General features: G+C 42.3%; 1 protein-coding gene across 1 annotated transcript in view; it reads right to left on the minus strand.

Annotated features, from left to right (window-relative positions):
* Positions 1–24,618, minus strand: part of LOC138946723 (steroid 17-alpha-hydroxylase/17,20 lyase-like) — a 51,048-nt gene that overhangs the window by 8,692 nt on the left and 17,738 nt on the right. Inside the window, exon 4 of the mRNA XM_070318129.1 lies at positions 3,131–3,257. Within this exon, the coding sequence (XP_070174230.1) occupies positions 3,131–3,257 (127 nt within the window). The remainder of the gene's footprint in view (positions 1–3,130; positions 3,258–24,618) is intronic.

Below are 24,618 nucleotides of genomic sequence, written 5' to 3' on the forward strand. Positions count from 1 at the left end.
CTGAGCTGAGCCCATTCTCCATTCGAAATCAGGGTCATCAGGACGTCTCGCACCCCCAATATTCCCAATTAGTAGATCGTACAAGGGCTTCTTCAGGCAGACGGCCTCAACTTCTCCGGTGAAGTATGGAGTATCGATCTGGTCTTTCCCTTCAGTAAATGCGGGAAGTTTCGATGCCCTGTGTAGCATTTGCTGCTGGTTATCTCTTAGGCGTGGTGCCTCGTGCTCATTTTGAACACGCACCATTTCTGTCTGAAGCTCTAAGCGCTTCATCTCCATTTTTATTTGGAGCTCTAAGCGTTTCAGCTCAATTTTCCTTTCTTCACGCTGTGCTTCTCTTTCTCTTTCTTCACGCTGCGCTTGTCTTTCTTCACGCTCACGCTGCGCTTGTCTTTCTTCACGCTCACGCTGCGCTTGTCTTTCTTCACGCTGCGCCAGCAGTCGTGTCTGGGACTCGACGAACTCCGTCAGCTGCTTGCCTTTCAGTCCCAGTTCAACTCCTTTTGCCCAGAACTCAGCCATTCTGGTCTTTTCCGGTGCGTTCGTCTGTATTCTTTCACAGCCCCGAACGTAGACGAATGTAGTCTTCTAAAAGAACACAGTCTCTACTGCACCTCCGATGCTTCTCTCGTCGCTGTTCACCTTCGTAGACGCAGGCTGCCACCCTCCTCGTCTAACGTGACGGCGCACTCTGCTCACGATACGTACACGACGTACCCCAGTCGTATTTCGTAGTATTAATGCACTAGCTCCGCGACGAAGTCCGTCTCGTCCAAACGGCAGCTAACCTCTGTAATCCCGATACACTCCGGCGTCGCTCACCGTACCGAGCTGCGGCGATTACCAAACTCTTCACCAGTCACACCGAATCCACGGTTCCGTAGTCTCAATACTGATCCCTCAGGATACACCCGATTGATGGCTACCTCCTGTGACTGTCTTGACGCTGGTCCTTGTTGCTGGAAAACCCTTGGCGTTAAACGTAGATCCTTGGCTTGGCCCCCAATTGTTACACGACACTTGAGATTGCCACAAGTTCTCAAATGTCGTATAGTTGTGTTCTTTTATTCTACGTCGCCCGTCTTCGCAGCAGCAGAAAACAACTCGTCAAATTGAGTTCGAGGATTTATTCAGCATTCAATTAATACAACTGCACAACGTAGCAGAACTCAAATAGAAGCTCTTTTACATACAAATCGCGCTGGCATATATAGTAAATACTCAATCTCGAGAATATTCCAGACCGAACATGATACAACTACATTATACGAGCCGTGCATGGACTAAACTAGCGACATTCTCTATGACGTACATCAAAAGCGCCGACGCACTTAATCCGAACGAACGCCACGAACTCACGACTAAAACAGCATGGTAAACAACTTGTTTTGACAGGACTAGAAAGTTCACCTGCATTCTCGTCCAAGCATAAATATTGTGTTTACAAAATATAATATCGGTACTTTCCCACAAAGTACAAATAAGTCAACTACATGCAACACACAAAACTGAACCAAAGCTCAGCAACGGTAGCGTTTCCTAACAGGGTGAATCGAGATAGGGCCGTAGTGTATGTGTGTGTGTGCGTGTGTGCGTGCGTGTGTGCGTGCGTGTGTGCGTGCGTGCGTGTAGAGCGATTCAGACCAAACTACTGGATCGATCTTCATGAAATTTGACATGAGAGTTTCTGGGTAAGATATCCTTAGATGGTTTTTTTCATTTTTTTGATAAATGTCTTTGATGACGTCATATCCGGCTTTTCGTGAAAGTTGAGGCGGCACTGTCACGCTCTCATTATTCAACCAAATTGGTTGAAATTTTGGTCAAGTAGTCTTCGACGAAGCCCGGACTTCGGTATTGCATTTCAGCTTGGTGGCTTAAAAATTAATTAATGACTTTGGTCATTAAAAATCTGAAAATTGTAAAAAAAATTATTTTTTTCTAAAACGATCCAAATTGACGTTCATCTTATTCTCCATCATTTGCTGATTCCAAAAACATATAAATATGTTATATTTGGATTAAAAACAAGCTCTGAAAATTAAATATATAAAAATTATGATCAAAATTAAATTTTTGAAATCACTTTAAAAACACTTTCATCTTATTCCTTGTCGGTTCCTGATTCCAAAAACATATAGACATGATATGTTTGGATTAAAAACACGCTCACAAAGTTAAAACGAAGAGAGGTACAGAAAAGCGTGCTATCCTTCTCAATGCAACGAATACCCCGCTCTTCTTGTCAATTCCACTGGCACTGCCTTTGCCACGGGCGGTGGAGTGACGATACTACGAGTATACGGAGCACGTTGCGTTCAGTTTCATTTTGTGAGTTCGACAGCTACTTGACTAAATGTTGTATTTTCGCCTTACGCGACTTGTTTACATTTAGTCAAGTTTTGACTAAATGTTTTAACATAGAGGGGGGAATCGAGACGAGGGTCGTGGTGTATGTGTGTCTGTGTGTCTGTGTGTGTGTGTAGAGCGATTCAGACTAAACTACTGGACCGATCTTTATGAAATTTGACATGAGAGTTCCTGGGTATGATATCCTTAGATGGTTTTTTTCATTTTTTTGATAAATGTCTTTGATGACGTCATATCCGGCTTTTCGTGAAAGTTGAGGCGGCACTGTCACGCTCTCATTTTTCAACCAAATTGGTTGAAATTTTGGTCAAGTAATCTCCGACGGATGTATTTACTGTGCAAACTAAATATAGCAAAAGTGTCACGTGATAATCAACTTTGTCACGTGATCATAACAAAATGGCTACGGAGCGGGCGGAACTTTTTCTGTAACCAGTTGGGAGTGATGCAACAATATCACGGTCTCCTTCCCATAGCAGTCTCAAAATTTCGACTTGTTTTGACCTTAGAACAATGTCTTTATCATAACTGTGAAGAACAGAACGGAGATCACAGTCGAAGTCGGCCATTCTTCAATCACGTTCGTCTTTCGTCTTTTGATCAGAAACATTAGCGAAAAACATAAATTATGGGAGATAACTCTGTATTCCTGTTTTGATAGATTTCGGCTTTTAGACACTTCCTTTCCCTGTACTCCGCGTAGCAATCATCCATCCTGTTAGAGAGACATGACCGATGATTATGAAAATGACACACACACCTGCTGCAACGGTGTTTGTGAGAAGACCGCGGACGTGGTCGTCAGTCATCCACTGGTTGTCTCCCTTGTCCTGCTCGTCCAGCAGAATGTCCGCAATGCCCCGCGGTTCGCCTCTCACTCGGCTAGCCTGAAAATGGGTCAGAGGTCGTCATCTCAGTCTATAAGATGCTTGATGAAACAAATGAAACAGAAGGGAATAAGCTACGGACAAAAAAGCTAGTCTGTCAAAAAGACATCAACAAAAGTTTGTGTCATTCTATTTGTGCAAAAGCAAGTGCAAAATAATGGTCAGAGAGCCCTGGTGACTGAGCAAACAAACTTTACGCTGACCTTGACCTTCACGACACCAGTGACTTCATGCTCCCTGGCTGACGACTTTAATACGTTGACACAGTTCACAGGCCAGATTTATTTCTCGGAGTCAGCTTTGTGACCCTCTATGGTGTCCGAACACCCCCGTGTGCACACACGCGCACGATAGAGATCCCAAGCTCACAGCCAAAGTCTCAGGTTTCGCACAACACGAAGACATGGCACATGCATGCAACATCTCTCGCCTATATCCCCATGATCGTATCTCGATACTTGGACGAGACAAGTCCAATGCTGGCATGTCGAAGAAGACAGCCGGTAGTGGGCTTATTCGAGTCAAAATATCTCACCATTATTATCCTCATCGTATTAGCAATACCTATCCCAATATAGGGCAACTGGTCTGAGAGGACGTTAACCTCAAAACGTCAGTCAGTCAGTTCACATGCACTACCTCACTACTGATACCCATCCGATACAACTGACTGACACCAATACTGATACCCATCCGATACAACTGACTGACACCAATACTAATACCCATCTGATACAACTGACTGACACCAATACTGATACCCATCCGATACACCTGACTTACACCAATACTGATACCCATCCCATACAACTGACTTACACCAATACTGATACCCATCCCATACAACTGACTGACACCAATACTGATACTGATCCCATTCAACTGACTGACACCAATACTGATACCCATCCCATACAACTGACTTACACCAATACTGATACCCATCCCATACAACTGACTTACACCAATACTGATACCCATCCCATACAACTGACTTACACCAATACTGATACCCATCCCATACAACTGACTTACACCAATACTGATACCCATCACATACAACTGACTTACACCAATACTGATACCCATCCCATACAACTGACTGACACCAATACTGATACTCATCCCATTCAACTGACTGACACCAATACTGATACCCATCCCATACAACTGACTTACACCAATACTGATACCCATCCCATACAACTGACTTACACCAATACTGATACCCATCCCATTCAACTGACTTACACCAATACTGATACCCATCTGACACAACTGACTTACACCAATACTGATACCCATCCGATACAACTGACTGACACCAATACTGATACCCATCCGATACAACTGACTCACACCAATAATGATACCCATCCCATACAACTGACTTACACCAATACTGATACCCATCCCATACAACTGACTTACACCAATACTGATACCCATCCCATACAACTGACTTACACCAATACTGATACCCATCCCATACAACTGACTTACACCAATACTGATACCCATCCCATACAACTGACTTACACCAATACTGATACCCATCTGACACAACTGACTTACACCAATACTGATACCCATCCCATACAACTGACTGACACCAATACTGATACCCATCCCATACAACTGACTTACACCAATACTGATACCCATCCCATACAACTGACTTACACCAATACTGATACCCATCCCATTCAACTGACTTAAACCAATACTGATACCCATCTGACACAACTGACTTACACCAATACTGATACCCATCTGACACAACTGACTTAGACCAATACTGATACCCATCCCATACAACTGACTCACACCAATACTGATACCCATCCCATACAACTGACTTACACCAATACTGATACCCATCCCATACAACTGACTTACACCAATACTGATACCCATCTGACACAACTGACTTACACCAATACTGATACCCATCTGACACAACTGACTTAGACCAATACTGATACCCATCCCATACAACTGACTCACACCAATACTGATACCCATCCCATACAACTGACTTACACCAATACTGATACCCATCCCATACAACTGACTGACACCAATACTGATACCCATCCCATTCAACTGACTGACACCAATACTGATACCCATCCCATACAACTGACTTACACCAATACTGATACCCATCCCATACAACTGACTTACACCAATACTGATACCCATCCCATTCAACTGACTTACACCAATACTGATACCCATCTGACACAACTGACTTACACCAATACTGATACCCATCCGATACAACTGACTGACACCAATACTGATACCCATCCGATACAACTGACTCACACCAATAATGATACCCATCCCATACAACTGACTTACACCAATACTGATACCCATCCCATACAACTGACTTACACCAATACTGATACCCATCCCATACAACTGACTTACACCAATACTGATACCCATCCCACACAACTGACTTACACCAATACTGATACCCATCCCATACAACTGACTTACACCAATACTGATACCCATCCGATACAACTGACTCACACCAATAATGATACCCATCCCATACAACTGACTTACACCAATACTGATACCCATCCCATACAACTGACTTACACCAATACTGATACCCATCCCATACAACTGACTTACACCAATACTGTTACCCATCCCATACAACTGACTTACACCAATACTGATACCCATCCCATACAACTGACTTACACCAATACTGATACCCATCTGACACAACTGACTTACACCAATACTGATACCCATCCCATACAACTGACTGACACCAATACTGATACCCATCCCATACAACTGACTTACACCAATACTGATACCCATCTGACACAACTGACTTACACCAATACTGATACCCATCCCATACAACTGACTTACACCAATACTGATACCCATCCCATACAACTGACTTACACCAATACTGATACCCATCCCATACAACTGACTTACACCAATACTGATACCCATCCCATACAACTGACTTACACCAATACTGATACCCATCCCATACAACTGACTGACACGAATACTGATACCCATCCCATACAACTGACTTACACCAATACTGATACCCATCCCATACAACTGACTTACACCAATACTGATACCCATCTGACACAACTGACTTACACCAATACTGATACCCATCTGACACAACTGACTTACACCAATACTGATACCCATCCCATACAACTGACTCACACCAATACTGATACCCATCCCATACAACTGACTTACACCAATACTGATACCCATCCCATACAACTGACTTACACCAATACTGATACCCATCCCATACAACTGACTGACACCAATACTGATACCCATCCGATACAACTGACTTAGACCAATACTGATACCCATCCCATACAACTGACTTACACCAATACTCATACCCATCCCATACAACTGACTTACACCAATACTGATACCCATCCCATACAACTGACTTACACCAATACTGATACCCATCTGACACAACTGACTTACACCAATACTGATACCCATCTGACACAACTGACTTACACCAATACTGATACCCATCCCATACAACTGACTCACACCAATACTGATACCCATCCCATACAACTGACTTACACCAATACTGATACCCATCCCATACAACTGACTGACACCAATACTGATACCCATCCCATTCAACTGACTGACACCAATACTGATACCCATCCCATACAACTGACTTACACCAATACTGATACCCATCCCATACAACTGACTTACACCAATACTGATACCCATCCCATTCAACTGACTTACACCAATACTGATACCCATCTGACACAACTGACTTACACCAATACTGATACCCATCCGATACAACTGACTGACACCAATACTGATACCCATCCGTTACAACTGACTCACACCAATAATGATACCCATCCCATACAACTGACTTACACCAATACTTATACCCATCCCATACAACTGACTTACACCAATGCTGATACCCATCCCATACAACTGACTTACACCAATACTGATACCCATCCCACACAACTGACTTACACCAATACTGATACCCATCCCATACAACTGACTTACACCAATACTGATACCCATCCGATACAACTGACTCACACCAATAATGATACCCATCCCATACAACTGACTTACACCAATACTGATACCCATCCCATACAACTGACTTACACCAATACTGATACCCATCCCATACAACTGACTTACACCAATACTGATACCCATCCCATACAACTGACTTACACCAATACTGATACCCATCCCATACAACTGACTTACACCAATACTGATACCCATCTGACACAACTGACTTACACCAATACTGATACCCATCCCATACAACTGACTGACACCAATACTGATACCCATCCCATACAACTGACTTACACCAATACTGATACCCATCCCATACAACTGACTTACACCAATACTGATACCCATCCCATTCAACTGACTTAAACCAATACTGATACCCATCTGACACAACTGACTTACACCAATACTGATACCCATCTGACACAACTGACTTAGACCAATACTGATACCCATCCCATACAACTGACTTACACCAATACCGATACCCATCCCATACAACTGACTTACACCAATACTGATACCCATCCCATACAACTGACTTACACCAATACTGATACCCATCTGACACAACTGACTTACACCAATACTGATACCCATCTGACACAACTGACTTACACCAATACTGATACCCATCCCATACAACTGACTCACACCAATACTGATACCCATCCCATACAACTGACTTACACCAATACTGATACCCATCCCATACAACTGACTTACACCAATACTGATACCCATCCCATACAACTGACTGACACCAATACTGATACCCATCCCATACAACTGACTTACACCAATACTGATACCCATCTGACACAACTGACTTACACCAATACTGATACCCATCTGACACAACTGACTTACACCAATACTGATACCCATCCCATACAACTGTCTTACACCAATACTGATACCCATCCCATACAACTGACTTACACCAATACTGATACCCATCTGATACAACTGACTTACACCAATACTGATACCCATCCCATACAACTGACTCACACCAATACTGATACCCATCCCATACAACTGACTTACACCAATACTGATACCCATCCCATACAACTGACTTACACCAATACTGATACCCATCTGATACAACTGACTGACACCAATACTGATACCCATCCCATACAACTGACTTACACCAATACTGATACTCATCCCATACAACTGACTGACACCAATACTGATACACATCTGATACAACTGACTTACACCAATACTGATACCCATCCCATACAACTGACTTACACCAATACTGATACCCATCCCATACAACTGACTGACACCAATACTGATACCCATCTGACACAACTGACTTACACCAATACTGATACCCATCCCATACAACTGACTTACACCAATACTGATACCCATCCCATACAACTGACTTACACCAATACTGATACCCATCCCATACAACTGACTGACACGAATACTGATACCCATCCCATACAACTGACTGACACCAATACTGATACCCATCCGATACAACTGACTGACACCAATGAATACTGATACCCATCCTATACAACTGACTTACACCAATACTGATACCCATTTGATACAACTGACTTACACCAATGAATACTCATACCCATCCCATACAACTGACTTACACCAATACTGATACCCATCCCATACAACTGACTTACATCAATACTGATACCCATCGGATACAACTGACTTACACCAATACTGATACCCATCCCATACAACTGACTGACACCAATACTGATACCCATCCCATACAACTGACTTACACCAATACTGATACCCATCCCATACAACTGACTGACACCAATACTGATACCCATCACATTCAACTGACTGACACCAATACTGATACCCATCCCATACAACTGACTTACACCAATACTGATACCCATCCCATTCAACTGACTTACACCAATACTGATACCCATCCCATTCAACTGACTTACACCAATACTGATACCCATCTGACACAACTGACTTACACCAATACTGATACCCATCCGATACAACTGACTGACACCAATACTGATACCCATCCGATACAACTGACTCACACCAATACTGATACCCATCCCATACAACTGACTTACACCAATACTGATACCCATCCCATACAACTGACTTACACCAATACTGATACCCATCCCATACAACTGACTTACACCAATACTGATACCCATCCCACACAACTGACTTACACCAATACTGATACCCATCCCATACAACTGACTTACACCAATACTGATACCCATCCGATACAACTGACTCACACCAATAATGATACCCATCCCATACAACTGACTTACACCAATACTGATACCCATCCCATACAACTGACTTACACCAATACTGATACCCATCCCATACAACTGACTTACACCAATACTGTTACCCATCCCATACAACTGACTGACACCAATACTGATACCCATCCCATACAACTGACTTACACCAATACTGATACCCATCTGACACAACTGACTTACACCAATACTGATACCCATCCCATACAACTGACTGACACCAATACTGATACCCATTTGATACAACTGACTTACACCAATACTGATACCCATCCCATACAACTGACTTACACCAATACTGATACTCATCCCATACAACTGACTTACACCAATACTGATACCCATCCCATACAACTGACTTACACCAATACTGATACCCATCCCATACAACTGACTTACACCAATACTGATACTCATCCCATACAACTGACTGACACGAATACTGATACCCATCCCATACAACTGACTTACACCAATACTGATACCCATCTGACACAACTGACTTACACCAATACTGATACCCATCCCATACAACTGACTGACACCAATACTGATACCCATTTGATACAACTGACTTACACCAATACTGATACCCATCTGACACAACTGACTTACACCAATACTGATACTCATCCCATACAACTGACTTACACCAATACTGATACCCATCCCATACAACTGACTTACACCAATACTGATACCCATCCCATACAACTGACTTACACCAATACTGATACCCATCCCATACAACTGACTGACACCAATACTGATACCCATCCCATACAACTGACTTACACCAATACTGATACCCATCCCATACAACTGACTTACACCAATACTGATACCCATCTGACACAACTGACTTACACCAATACTGATACCCATCTGACACAACTGACTTACACCAATACTGATACCCATCCCATACAACTGACTCACACCAATACTGATACCCATCCCATACAACTGACTTACACCAATACTGATACCCATCCCATACAACTGACTTACACCAATACTGATACCCATCCCATACAACTGAACTGACACCAATACTGATACCCATCCGATACAACTGACTTAGACCAATACTGATACCCATCCCATACAACTGACTTACACCAATACTGATACCCATCCCATGCAACTGACTCACACCAATACTGATACCCATCCCATACAACTGACTTACACCAATACTGATACCCATCTGACACAACTGACTTACACCAATACTGATACCCATCTGACACAACTGACTTACACCAATACTGATACCCATCCCATGCAACTGACTCACACCAATACTGATACCCATCCCATACAACTGACTTACACCAATACTGATGCCCATCCCATACAACTGACTGACACCAATACTGATACCCATCCCATTCAACTGACTGACACCAATACTGATACCCATCCCATACAACTGACTTACACCAATACTGATACCCATCCCATACAACTGACTTACACCAATACTGATACCCATCCCACACAACTGACTTACACCAATACTGATACCCATCCCATACAACTGACTTACACCAATACTGATACCCATCCGATACAACTGACTTACACCAATACTGATACCCATCCCATACAACTGACTTACACCAATACTGATACCCATCCCATACAACTGACTTACACCAATACTGATACCCATCCCATACAACTGACTTACACCAATACTGATACCCATCCCATACAACTGACTGACACCAATACTGATACCCATCCCATTTAACTGACTTACACCAATACTGATACCCATCTGACACAACTGACTTACACCAATACTGATACCCATCCCATACAACTGACTTACACCAATACTGATACCCATCCCATACAACTGACTTACACCAATACTGATACCCATCCCATACAACTGACTTACACCAATACTGATACTCATCCCATACAACTGACTTACACCAATACTGATACCCATCCCATACAACTGACTTACACCAATACTGATACGCATCCCATACAACTGACTTACACCAATACTGATACTCATCCCATACAACTGACTGACACGAATACTGATACCCATCCCATACAACTGACTTACACCAATACTGATACCCATCTGACACAACTGACTTACACCAATACTGATACCCATCCCATACAACTGACTGACACCAATACTGATACCCATTTGATACAACTGACTTACACCAATACTGATACCCATCTGACACAACTGACTTTCACCAATACTGATACACATCCCATACAACTGACTTAGACCAATACTGATACCCATCCCATACAACTGACTTACACCAATACTGATACCCATCCCATACAACTGACTTACACCAATACTGATACTCATCCCATACAACTGACTGACACCAATACTGATACCCATCCCATACAACTGACTTACACCAATACTGATACCCATCCCATACAACTGACTTACACCAATACTGATACCCATCTGACACAACTGACTTACACCAATACTGATACCCATCTGACACAACTGACTTACACCAATACTGATACCCATCCCATACAACTGACTCACACCAATACTGATACCCATCCCATACAACTGACTTACACCAATACTGATACCCATCCCATACAACTGACTGACACCAATACTGATACCCATCCCATTCAACTGACTGACACCAATACTGATACCCATCCCATACAACTGACTTACACCAATACTGATACCCATCCCATACAACTGACTTACACCAATACTGATACCCATCCCATTCAACTGACTTACACCAAAACTGATACCCATCTGACACAACTGACTTACACCAATACTGATACCCATCCGATACAACTGACTGACACCAATACTGATACCCATCCGATACAACTGACTCACACCAATAATGATACCCATCCCATACAACTGACTTACACCAATACTGATACCCATCCCATACAACTGACTTACACCAATACTGATACCCATCCCATACAACTGACTTACACCAATACTGATACCCATCCCACACAACTGACTTACACCAATACTGATACCCATCCCATACAACTGACTTACACCAATACTGATACCCATCCGATACAACTGACTCACACCAATAATGATACCCATCCCATACAACTGACTTACACCAATACTGATACCCATCCCATACAACTGACTTACACCAATACTGATACCCATCCCATACAACTGACTTACACCAATACTGTTACCCATCCCATACAACTGACTGACACCAATACTGATACCCATCCCATACAACTGACTTACACCAATACTGATACCCATCTGACACAACTGACTTACACCAATACTGATACCCATCCCATACAACTGACTGACACCAATACTGATACCCATTTGATACAACTGACTTACACCAATACTGATACCCATCCCATACAACTGACTTACACCAATACTGATACTCATCCCATACAACTGACTTACACCAATACTGATACCCATCCCATACAACTGACTTACACCAATACTGATACCCATCCCATACAACTGACTTACACCAATACTGATACTCATCCCATACAACTGACTGACACGAATACTGATACCCATCCCATACAACTGACTTACACCAATACTGATACCCATCCCATACAACTGACTGACACCAATACTGATACCCATTTGATACAACTGACTTACACCAATACTGATACCCATCTGACACAACTGACTTACACCAATACTGATACTCATCCCATACAACTGACTTACACCAATACTGATACCCATCCCATACAACTGACTTACACCAATACTGATACCCATCCCATACAACTGACTTACACCAATACTGATACTCATCCCATACAACTGACTGACACGAATACTGATACCCATCCCATACAACTGACTTACACCAATACTGATACCCATCCCATACAACTGACTTACACCAATACTGATACCCATCTGACACAACTGACTTACACCAATACTGATACCCATCTGACACAACTGACTTACACCAATACTGATACCCATCCCATACAACTGACTGACACCAATACTGATACCCATCCCATACAACTGACTGACACCAATACTGATACCCATCCCATACAACTGACTTACACCAATACTGATACCCATCCCATACAACTGACTGACACCAATACTGATACCCATCCGATACAACTGACTTAGACCAATACTGATACCCATCCCATACAACTGACTTACACCAATACTCATACCCATCCCATACAACTGACTTACACCAATACTGATACCCATCCCATACAACTGACTTACACCAATACTGATACCCATCTGACACAACTGACTTACACCAATACTGATACCCATCTGACACAACTGACTTACACCAATACTGATACCCATCCCATACAACTGACTCACACCAATACTGATACCCATCCCATACAACTGACTTACACCAATACTGATACCCATCCCATACAACTGACTGACACCAATATTGATACCCATCCCATTCAACTGACTGACACCAATACTGATACCCATCCCATACAACTGACTTACACCAATACTGATACCCATCCCATACAACTGACTTACACCAATACTGATACCCATCCCACACAACTGACTTACACCAATACTGATACCCATCCCATACAACTGACTTACACCAATACTGATACCCATCCGATACAACTGACTCACACCAATAATGATACCCATCCCATACAACTGACTTACACCAATACTGATACCCATCCCATACAACTGACTTACACCAATACTGATACCCATCCCATACAACTGACTTACACCAATACTGTTACCCATCCCATACAACTGACTGACACCAATACTGATACCCATCCCATACAACTGACTTACACCAATACTGATACCCATCTGACACAACTGACTTACACCAATACTGATACCCATCCCATACAACTGACTGACACCAATACTGATACCCATTTGATACAACTGACTTACACCAATACTGATACCCATCCCATACAACTGACTTACACCAATACTGATACTCATCCCATACAACTGACTTACACCAATACTGATACCCATCCCATACAACTGACTTACACCAATACTGATACCCATCCCATACAACTGACTTACACCAATACTGATACTCATCCCATACAACTGACTGACACGAATACTGATACCCATCCCATACAACTGACTTACACCAATACTGATACCCATCTGACACAACTGACTTACACCAATACTGATACCCATCCCATACAACTGACTGACACCAATACTGATACCCATTTGATACAACTGACTTACACCAATACTGATACCCATCTGACACAACTGACTTACACCAATACTGATACTCATCCCATACAACTGACTTACACCAATACTGATACCCATCCCATACAACTGACTTACACCAATACTGATACCCATCCCATACAACTGACTTACACCAATACTGATACTCATCCCATACAACTGACTGACACGAATACTGATACCCATCCCATACAACTGACTTACACCAATACTGATACCCATCCCATACAACTGACTTACACCAATACTGATACCCATCTGACACAACTGACTTACACCAATACTGATACCCATCTGACACAACTGACTTACACCAATACTGATACCCATCCCATACAACTGACTCACACCAATAATGATACCCATCCCATACAACTGACTTACACCAATACTGATACCCATCCCATACAACTGACTTACACCAATACTGATACCCATCCCATACAACTGACTGACACCAATACTGATACCCATCCGATACAACTGACTTAGACCAATACTGATACCCATCCCATACAACTGACTTACACCAATACTCATACCCATCCCATACAACTGACTTACACCAATACTGATACCCATCCCATACAACTGACTTACACCAATACTGATACCCATCTGACACAACTGACTTACACCAATACTGATACCCATCTGACACAACTGACTTACACCAATACTGATACCCATCCGATACAACTGACTCACACCAATAATGATACCCATCCCATACAACTGACTTACACCAATACTGATACCCATCCCATACAACTGACTGACACCAATATTGATACCCATCCCATTCAACTGACTGACACCAATACTGATACCCATCCCATACAACTGACTTACACCAATACTGATACCCATCCCATACAACTGACTTACACCAATACTGATACCCATCCCATTCAACTGACTTACACCAATACTGATACCCATCTGACACAACTGACTTACACCAATACTGATACCCATCCGATACAACTGACTGACACCAATACTGATACCCATCCGATACAACTGACTCACACCAATAATGATACCCATCCCATACAACTGACTTACACCAATACTTATACCCATCCCATACAACTGACTTACACCAATGCTGATACCCATCCCATACAACTGACTTACACCAATACTGATACCCATCCCACACAACTGACTTACACCAATACTGATACCCATCCCATACAACTGACTTACACCAATACTGATACCCATCCGATACAACTGACTCACACCAATAATGATACCCATCCCATACAACTGACTTACACCAATACTGATACCCATCCCATACAACTGACTTACACCAATACTGATACCCATCCCATACAACTGACTTACACCAATACTGATACCCATCCCATACAACTGACTTACACCAATACTGATACCCATCCCATACAACTGACTTACACCAATACTGATACCCATCTGACACAACTGACTTACACCAATACTGATACCCATCCCATACAACTGACTGACACCAATACTGATACCCATCCCATACAACTGACTTACACCAATACTGATACCCATCCCATACAACTGACTTACACCAATACTAATACCCATCCCATTCAACTGACTTAAACCAATACTGATACCCATCTGACACAACTGACTTACACCAATACTGATACCCATCTGACACAACTGACTTAGACCAATACTGATACCCATCCCATACAACTGACTTACACCAATACCGATTCCCATCCCATACAACTGACTTACACCAATACTGATACCCATCCCATACAACTGACTTACACCAATACTGATACCCATCTGACACAACTGACTTACACCAATACTGATACCCATCTGACACAACTGACTTACACCAATACTGATACCCATCCCATACAACTGACTCACACCAATACTGATACCCATCCCATACAACTGACTTACACCAATACTGATACCCATCCCATACAACTGACTTACACCAATACTGATACCCATCCCATACAACTGACTGACACCAGTACTGATACCCATCCCATACAACTGACTTACACCAATACTGATACCCATCTGACACAACTGACTTACACCAATACTGATACCCATCTGACACAACTGACTTACACCAATACTGATACCAGACCTGTTTACCCCTAAAACATTGCATGTGTATTTTCCGGGAGCAAAATGAGGCAAATGTGTAGTTTTGTAATTGAATGTGTAGAATTTCTCGTCGACCTATCACAACAACAAGAACAATGATTGCTACTTTTTACCACATGTATTGATTGACTGACGGAAAAATGGGAATTGCAGACAGTGCAATGAGCATGATGTTTTCCTTTCCGCGAAGACAAGGCATGGGTAGTCCTGATATTTTGGCAGAAAGACTTGGTTCGGCGCATTGCTCGTCTTTTTCTTTTTGGTCGGTGGCCTTTCGGAGTCATTTTCTTCACAGTTCTCATCTTCACTTTCGTGTGCTCTGCGTTCAGCCATTGTGTCGAAACGCCCGCATGGTTTGGCAGTAACGCTTTCAGTTGTGCCCGGCATTTGCTTGGAGAAGCCTATTCGGCATTAACAAGCTACAACGCAACGCCCGTGGGCGCTTTACGCGCTGCACGCAGCAAACGACTGCTGGCCGAAAACATGGATTGGAAAATGGATCGGTCAAGGGAGATGAAGAAAATTACGGATTGTGATATGCGTAGCCGAAACAATACCGTTTGCGTGCAGGGACGGGGCGGTGTGAGAGCACAACGGGACAAGGAACAGGTGTAAAGACGAAAAAGAAAAAAAAAAAATTTTTTTTTTTTTTTTATTTTTTTAATTTTTATTTTTTTTAAATACCGTTTGCGTAGAAAACGACAGACTTGCGTAGTTGCGTAGTATATTATTCAAATTCGTAGTTTACTACGCTCAATGTGTAGTGTAAACAGGTCTGTGATACCCATCCCATACAACTGACTTACACCAATACTGATACCCATCCCATACAACTGACTTACACCAATACTGATAATCATCTGATACAACTGACTTACACCAATACTGATACCCATCCCATACACCTGACTTACACCAATACTGATACCCATCCCATACAACTGACTTACACCAATACTGATACCCATCCCATACAACTGACTTACACCAATACTGATACCCATCTGATACAACTGACTGACACCAATACTGATACCCATCCCATACAACTGACTTACACCAATACTGATACCCATCCCATACAACTGACTCACACCAATACTGATATCCATCTGATACAACTGACTTACACCAATACTGATACCCATCTGATACAACTGACTTACACCAATACTGATACCCATCCCATACAACTGACTGACACCAATACTGATACCCATCTGACACAACTGACTTACACCAATACTGATACCCATCCCATACAACTGACTTACACCAATACTGATACCCATCCCAATACAACTGACTTACACCAATACTGATACCCATCCCATACAACTGACTGACACGAATACTGATACCCATCCCATACAACTGACTGACACCAATACTGATACTCATCCGATACAACTGACTGACACCAATGAATACTGATACCCATCCTATACAACTGACTTACACCAATACTGATACCCATTTGATACAACTGACTTACACCAATGAATACTCATACCCATCCCATACAACTGACTTACACCAATACTGATACCCATCCCATACAACTGACTTACACCAATACTGATACCCATCCCATACAACTGACTTACACCAATACTGATACCCATCCCATACAACTGACTGACACGAATACTGATACCCATCCCATACAACTGTCTTACACCAATACTGATACCCATCCGATACAACTGACTTAGACCAATACTGATACCCATCCCATACAACTGACTTACACCAATACTGATACCCATCCCATACAACTGACTGACACCAATACTGATACCCATCCGATACAACTGACTTAGACCAATACTGATACCCATCCCATACAACTGACTTACACCAATACTGATACCCATCCGACACAACTGACTGACACCAATACTGATACCCATCCCATACAACTGACTGACACCAATACTGATACCCATCTGATACAACTGACTGACACCAATACTGATACCCATCCCATACAACTGACTGACACCAATACTGATACCCATCCCATACAACTGACTTACACCAATACTGATACCCATCTGATACAACTGACTTACACCAATACTGATACCCATCCCATACAACTGACTTACACCAATACTGATACCCATCCGATACAACTGACTTACACCAATACTGATACCCATCCGATACAACTGACTTACACCAATACTGATACCCATCCCATACAACTGACTTACACCAATACTGATACCCATCCGATACAACTGACTTACACCAATACTGATACCCATCTGACACAACTGACTTACACCAATACTGATAGCCATCCTATACAACTGACTTACACCAATACTGATACCCATCTGACACAACTGACTTACACCAATACTGATACCCATCCTATACAACTGACTTACACCAATACTGATACCCATCTGACACAACTGACTTACACCAATACTGATACCCATCCTATACAACTGACTTACACCAATACTGATACCCATCCTATACAACTGACTTACACCAATACTGATACCCATCCCATACAACTGACTTACACCAATACTGATACCCATCCCATACAACTGACTTACACCAATACTGATACCCATCCCATACAACTGACTTACACCAATACTGATACCCATCCCATACAACTGACTTACACCAATACTGATACCCATCCCATACAACTGACTGACACCAATACTGATACCCATCCCATACAACTGACTTACACCAATACTGATACCCATCTGACACAACTGACTTACACCAATACTGATACCCATCCCATACAACTGACTGACACCAATACTGATACCCATTTGATACAACTGACTTACACCAATACTGATACCCATCTGACACAACTGACTTACACCAATACTGATACTCATCCCATACAACTGACTTACACCAATACTGATACCCATCCCATACAACTGACTTACACCAATACTGATACCCATCCCATACAACTGACTTACACCAATACTGATACCCATCCCATACAACTGACTGACACCAATACTGATACCCATCCCATACAACTGACTTACACCAATACTGATACCCATCCCATACAACTGACTTACACCAATACTGATACCCATCTGACACAACTGACTTACACCAATACTGATACCCATCTGACACAACTGACTTACACCAATACTGATACCCATCCCATACAACTGACTCACACCAATACTGATACCCATCCCATACAACTGACTTACACCAATACTGATACCCATCCCATACAACTGACTGACACCAATACTGATACCCATCCCATTCAACTGACTGACACCAATACTGATACCCATCCCATACAACTGACTTACACCAATACTGATACCCATCCCATACAACTGACTTACACCAATACTGATACCCATCCCATTCAACTGACTTACACCAATACTGATACCCATCTGACACAACTGACTTACACCAATACTGATACCCATCCGATACAACTGACTGACACCAATACTGATACCCATCCGATACAACTGACTCACACCAATAATGATACCCATCCCATACAACTGACTTACACCAATACTGATACCCATCCCATACAACTGACTTACACCAATACTGATACCCATCCCATACAACTGACTTACACCAATACTGATACCCATCCCACACAACTGACTTACACCAATACTGATACCCATCCCATACAACTGACTTACACCAATACTGATACCCATCCGATACAACTGACTCACACCAATAATGATACCCATCCCATACAACTGACTTACACCAATACTGATACCCATCCCATACAACTGACTTACACCAATACTGATACCCATCCCATACAACTGACTTACACCAATACTGTTACCCATCCCATACAACTGACTGACACCAATACTGATACCCATCCCATACAACTGACTTACACCAATACTGATACCCATCTGACACAACTGACTTACACCAATACTGATACCCATCCCATACAACTGACTGACACCAATACTGATACCCATTTGATACAACTGACTTACACCAATACTGATACCCATCCCATACAACTGACTTACACCAATACTGATACTCATCCCATACAACTGACTTACACCAATACTGATACCCATCCCATACAACTGACTTACACCAATACTGATACCCATCCCATACAACTGACTTACACCAATACTGATACTCATCCCATACAACTGACTGACACGAATACTGATACCCATCCCATACAACTGACTTACACCAATACTGATACCCATCCCATACAACTGACTGACACCAATACTGATACCCATTTGATACAACTGACTTACACCAATACTGATACCCATCTGACACAACTGACTTACACCAATACTGATACTCATCCCATACAACTGACTTACACCAATACTGATACCCATCCCATACAACTGACTTACACCAATACTGATACCCATCCCATACAACTGACTTACACCAATACTGATACTCATCCCATACAACTGACTGACACGAATACTGATACCCATCCCATACAACTGACTTACACCAATACTGATACCCATCCCATACAACTGACTTACACCAATACTGATACCCATCTGACACAACTGACTTACACCAATACTGATACCCATCTGACACAACTGACTTACACCAATACTGATACCCATCCCATACAACTGACTCACACCAATACTGATACCCATCCCATACAACTGACTTACACCAATACTGATACCCATCCGATACAACTGACTTCCACCAATACTGATACCCATCCCATACAACTGACTGACACCAATACTGATACCCATCCGATACAACTGACTTAGACCAATACTGATACCCATCCCATACAACTGACTTACACCAATACTCATACCCATCCCATACAACTGACTTACACCAATACTGATACCCATCCCATACAACTGACTTACACCAATACTGATACCCATCTGACACAACTGACTTACACCAATACTGATACCCATCTGACACAACTGACTTACACCAATACTGATACCCATCCCATACAACTGACTCACACCAATACTGATACCCATCCCATACAACTGACTTACACCAATACTGATACCCATCCCATACAACTGACTGACACCAATATTGATACCCATCCCATTCAACTGACTGACACCAATACTGATACCCATCCCATACAACTGACTTACACCAATACTGATACCCATCCCATACAACTGACTTACACCAATACTGATACCCATCCCACACAACTGACTTACACCAATACTGATACCCATCCCATACAACTGACTTACACCAATACTGATACCCATCCGATACAACTGACTCACACCAATAATGATACCCATCCCATACAACTGACTTACACCAAAACTGATACCCATCCCATACAACTGACTTACACCAATACTGATACCCATCCCATACAACTGACTTACACCAATACTGTTACCCATCCCATACAACTGACTGACACCAATACTGATACCCATCCCATACAACTGACTTACACCAATACTGATACCCATCTGACACAACTGACTTACACCAATACTGATACCCATCCCATACAACTGACTGACACCAATACTGATACCCATTTGATACAACTGACTTACACCAATACTGATACCCATCCCATACAACTGACTTACACCAATACTGATACTCATCCCATACAACTGACTTACACCAATACTGATACCCATCCCATACAACTGACTTACACCAATACTGATACCCATCCCATACAACTGACTTACACCAATACTGATACTCATCCCATACAACTGACTGACACGAATACTGATACCCATCCCATACAACTGACTTACACCAATACTGATACCCATCTGACACAACTGACTTACACCAATACTGATACCCATCCCATACAACTGACTGACACCAATACTGATACCCATTTGATACAACTGACTTACACCAATACTGATACCCATCTGACACAACTGACTTACACCAATACTGCATACTCATCCCATACAACTGACTTACACCAATACTGATACCCATCCCATACAACTGACTTACACCAATACTGATACCCATCCCATACAACTGACTTACACCAATACTGATACTCATCCCATACAACTGACTGACACGAATACTGATACCCATCCCATACAACTGACTTACACCAATACTGATACCCATCCCATACAACTGACTTACACCAATACTGATACCCATCTGACACAACTGACTTACACCAATACTGATACCCATCTGACACAACTGACTTACACCAATACTGATACCCATCCCATACAACTGACTCACACCAATACTGATACCCATCCCATACAACTGACTTACACCAATACTGATACCCATCCGATACAACTGACTTACACCAATACTGATACCCATCCCATACAACTGACTGACACCAATACTGATACCCATCCGATACAACTGACTTAGACCAATACTGATACCCATCCCATACAACTGACTTACACCAATACTCATACCCATCCCATACAACTGACTTACACCAATACTGATACCCATCCCATACAACTGACTTACACCAATACTGATACCCATCTGACACAACTGACTTACACCAATACTGATACCCATCTGACACAACTGACTTACACCAATACTGATACCCATCCCATACAACTGACTCACACCAATACTGATACCCATCCCATACAACTGACTTACACCAATACTGATACCCATCCCATACAACTGACTGACACCAATATTGATACCCATCCCATTCAACTGACTGACACCAATACTGATACCCATCCCATACAACTGACTTACACCAATACTGATACCCATCCCATACAACTGACTGACACCAATACTGATACCCATCCCATTCAACTGACTTACACCAATACTGATACCCATCTGACACAACTGACTTACACCAATACTGATACCCATCCGATACAACTGACTGACACCAATACTGATACCCATCCGATACAACTGACTCACACCAATAATGATACCCATCCCATACAACTGACTTACACCAATACTTATACCCATCCCATACAACTGACTTACACCAATGCTGATACCCATCCCATACAACTGACTTACACCAATACTGATACCCATCCCACACAACTGACTTACACCAATACTGATACCCATCCCATACAACTGACTTACACCAATACTGATACCCATCCGATACAACTGACTCACACCAATAATGATACCCATCCCATACAACTGACTTACACCAATACTGATACCCATCCCATACAACTGACTTACACCAATACTGATACCCATCCCATACAACTGACTTACACCAATACTGATACCCATCCCATACAACTGACTTACACCAATACTGATACCCATCCCATACAACTGACTTACACCAATACTGATACCCATCTGACACAACTGACTTACACCAATACTGATACCCATCCCATACAACTGACTGACACCAATACTGATACCCATCCCA

The sequence above is a fragment of the Littorina saxatilis genome, linkage group LG1, assembly GCF_037325665.1.
Source record: "Littorina saxatilis isolate snail1 linkage group LG1, US_GU_Lsax_2.0, whole genome shotgun sequence".
Classification (NCBI taxonomy): Eukaryota; Metazoa; Mollusca; class Gastropoda; order Littorinimorpha; family Littorinidae; genus Littorina; species Littorina saxatilis.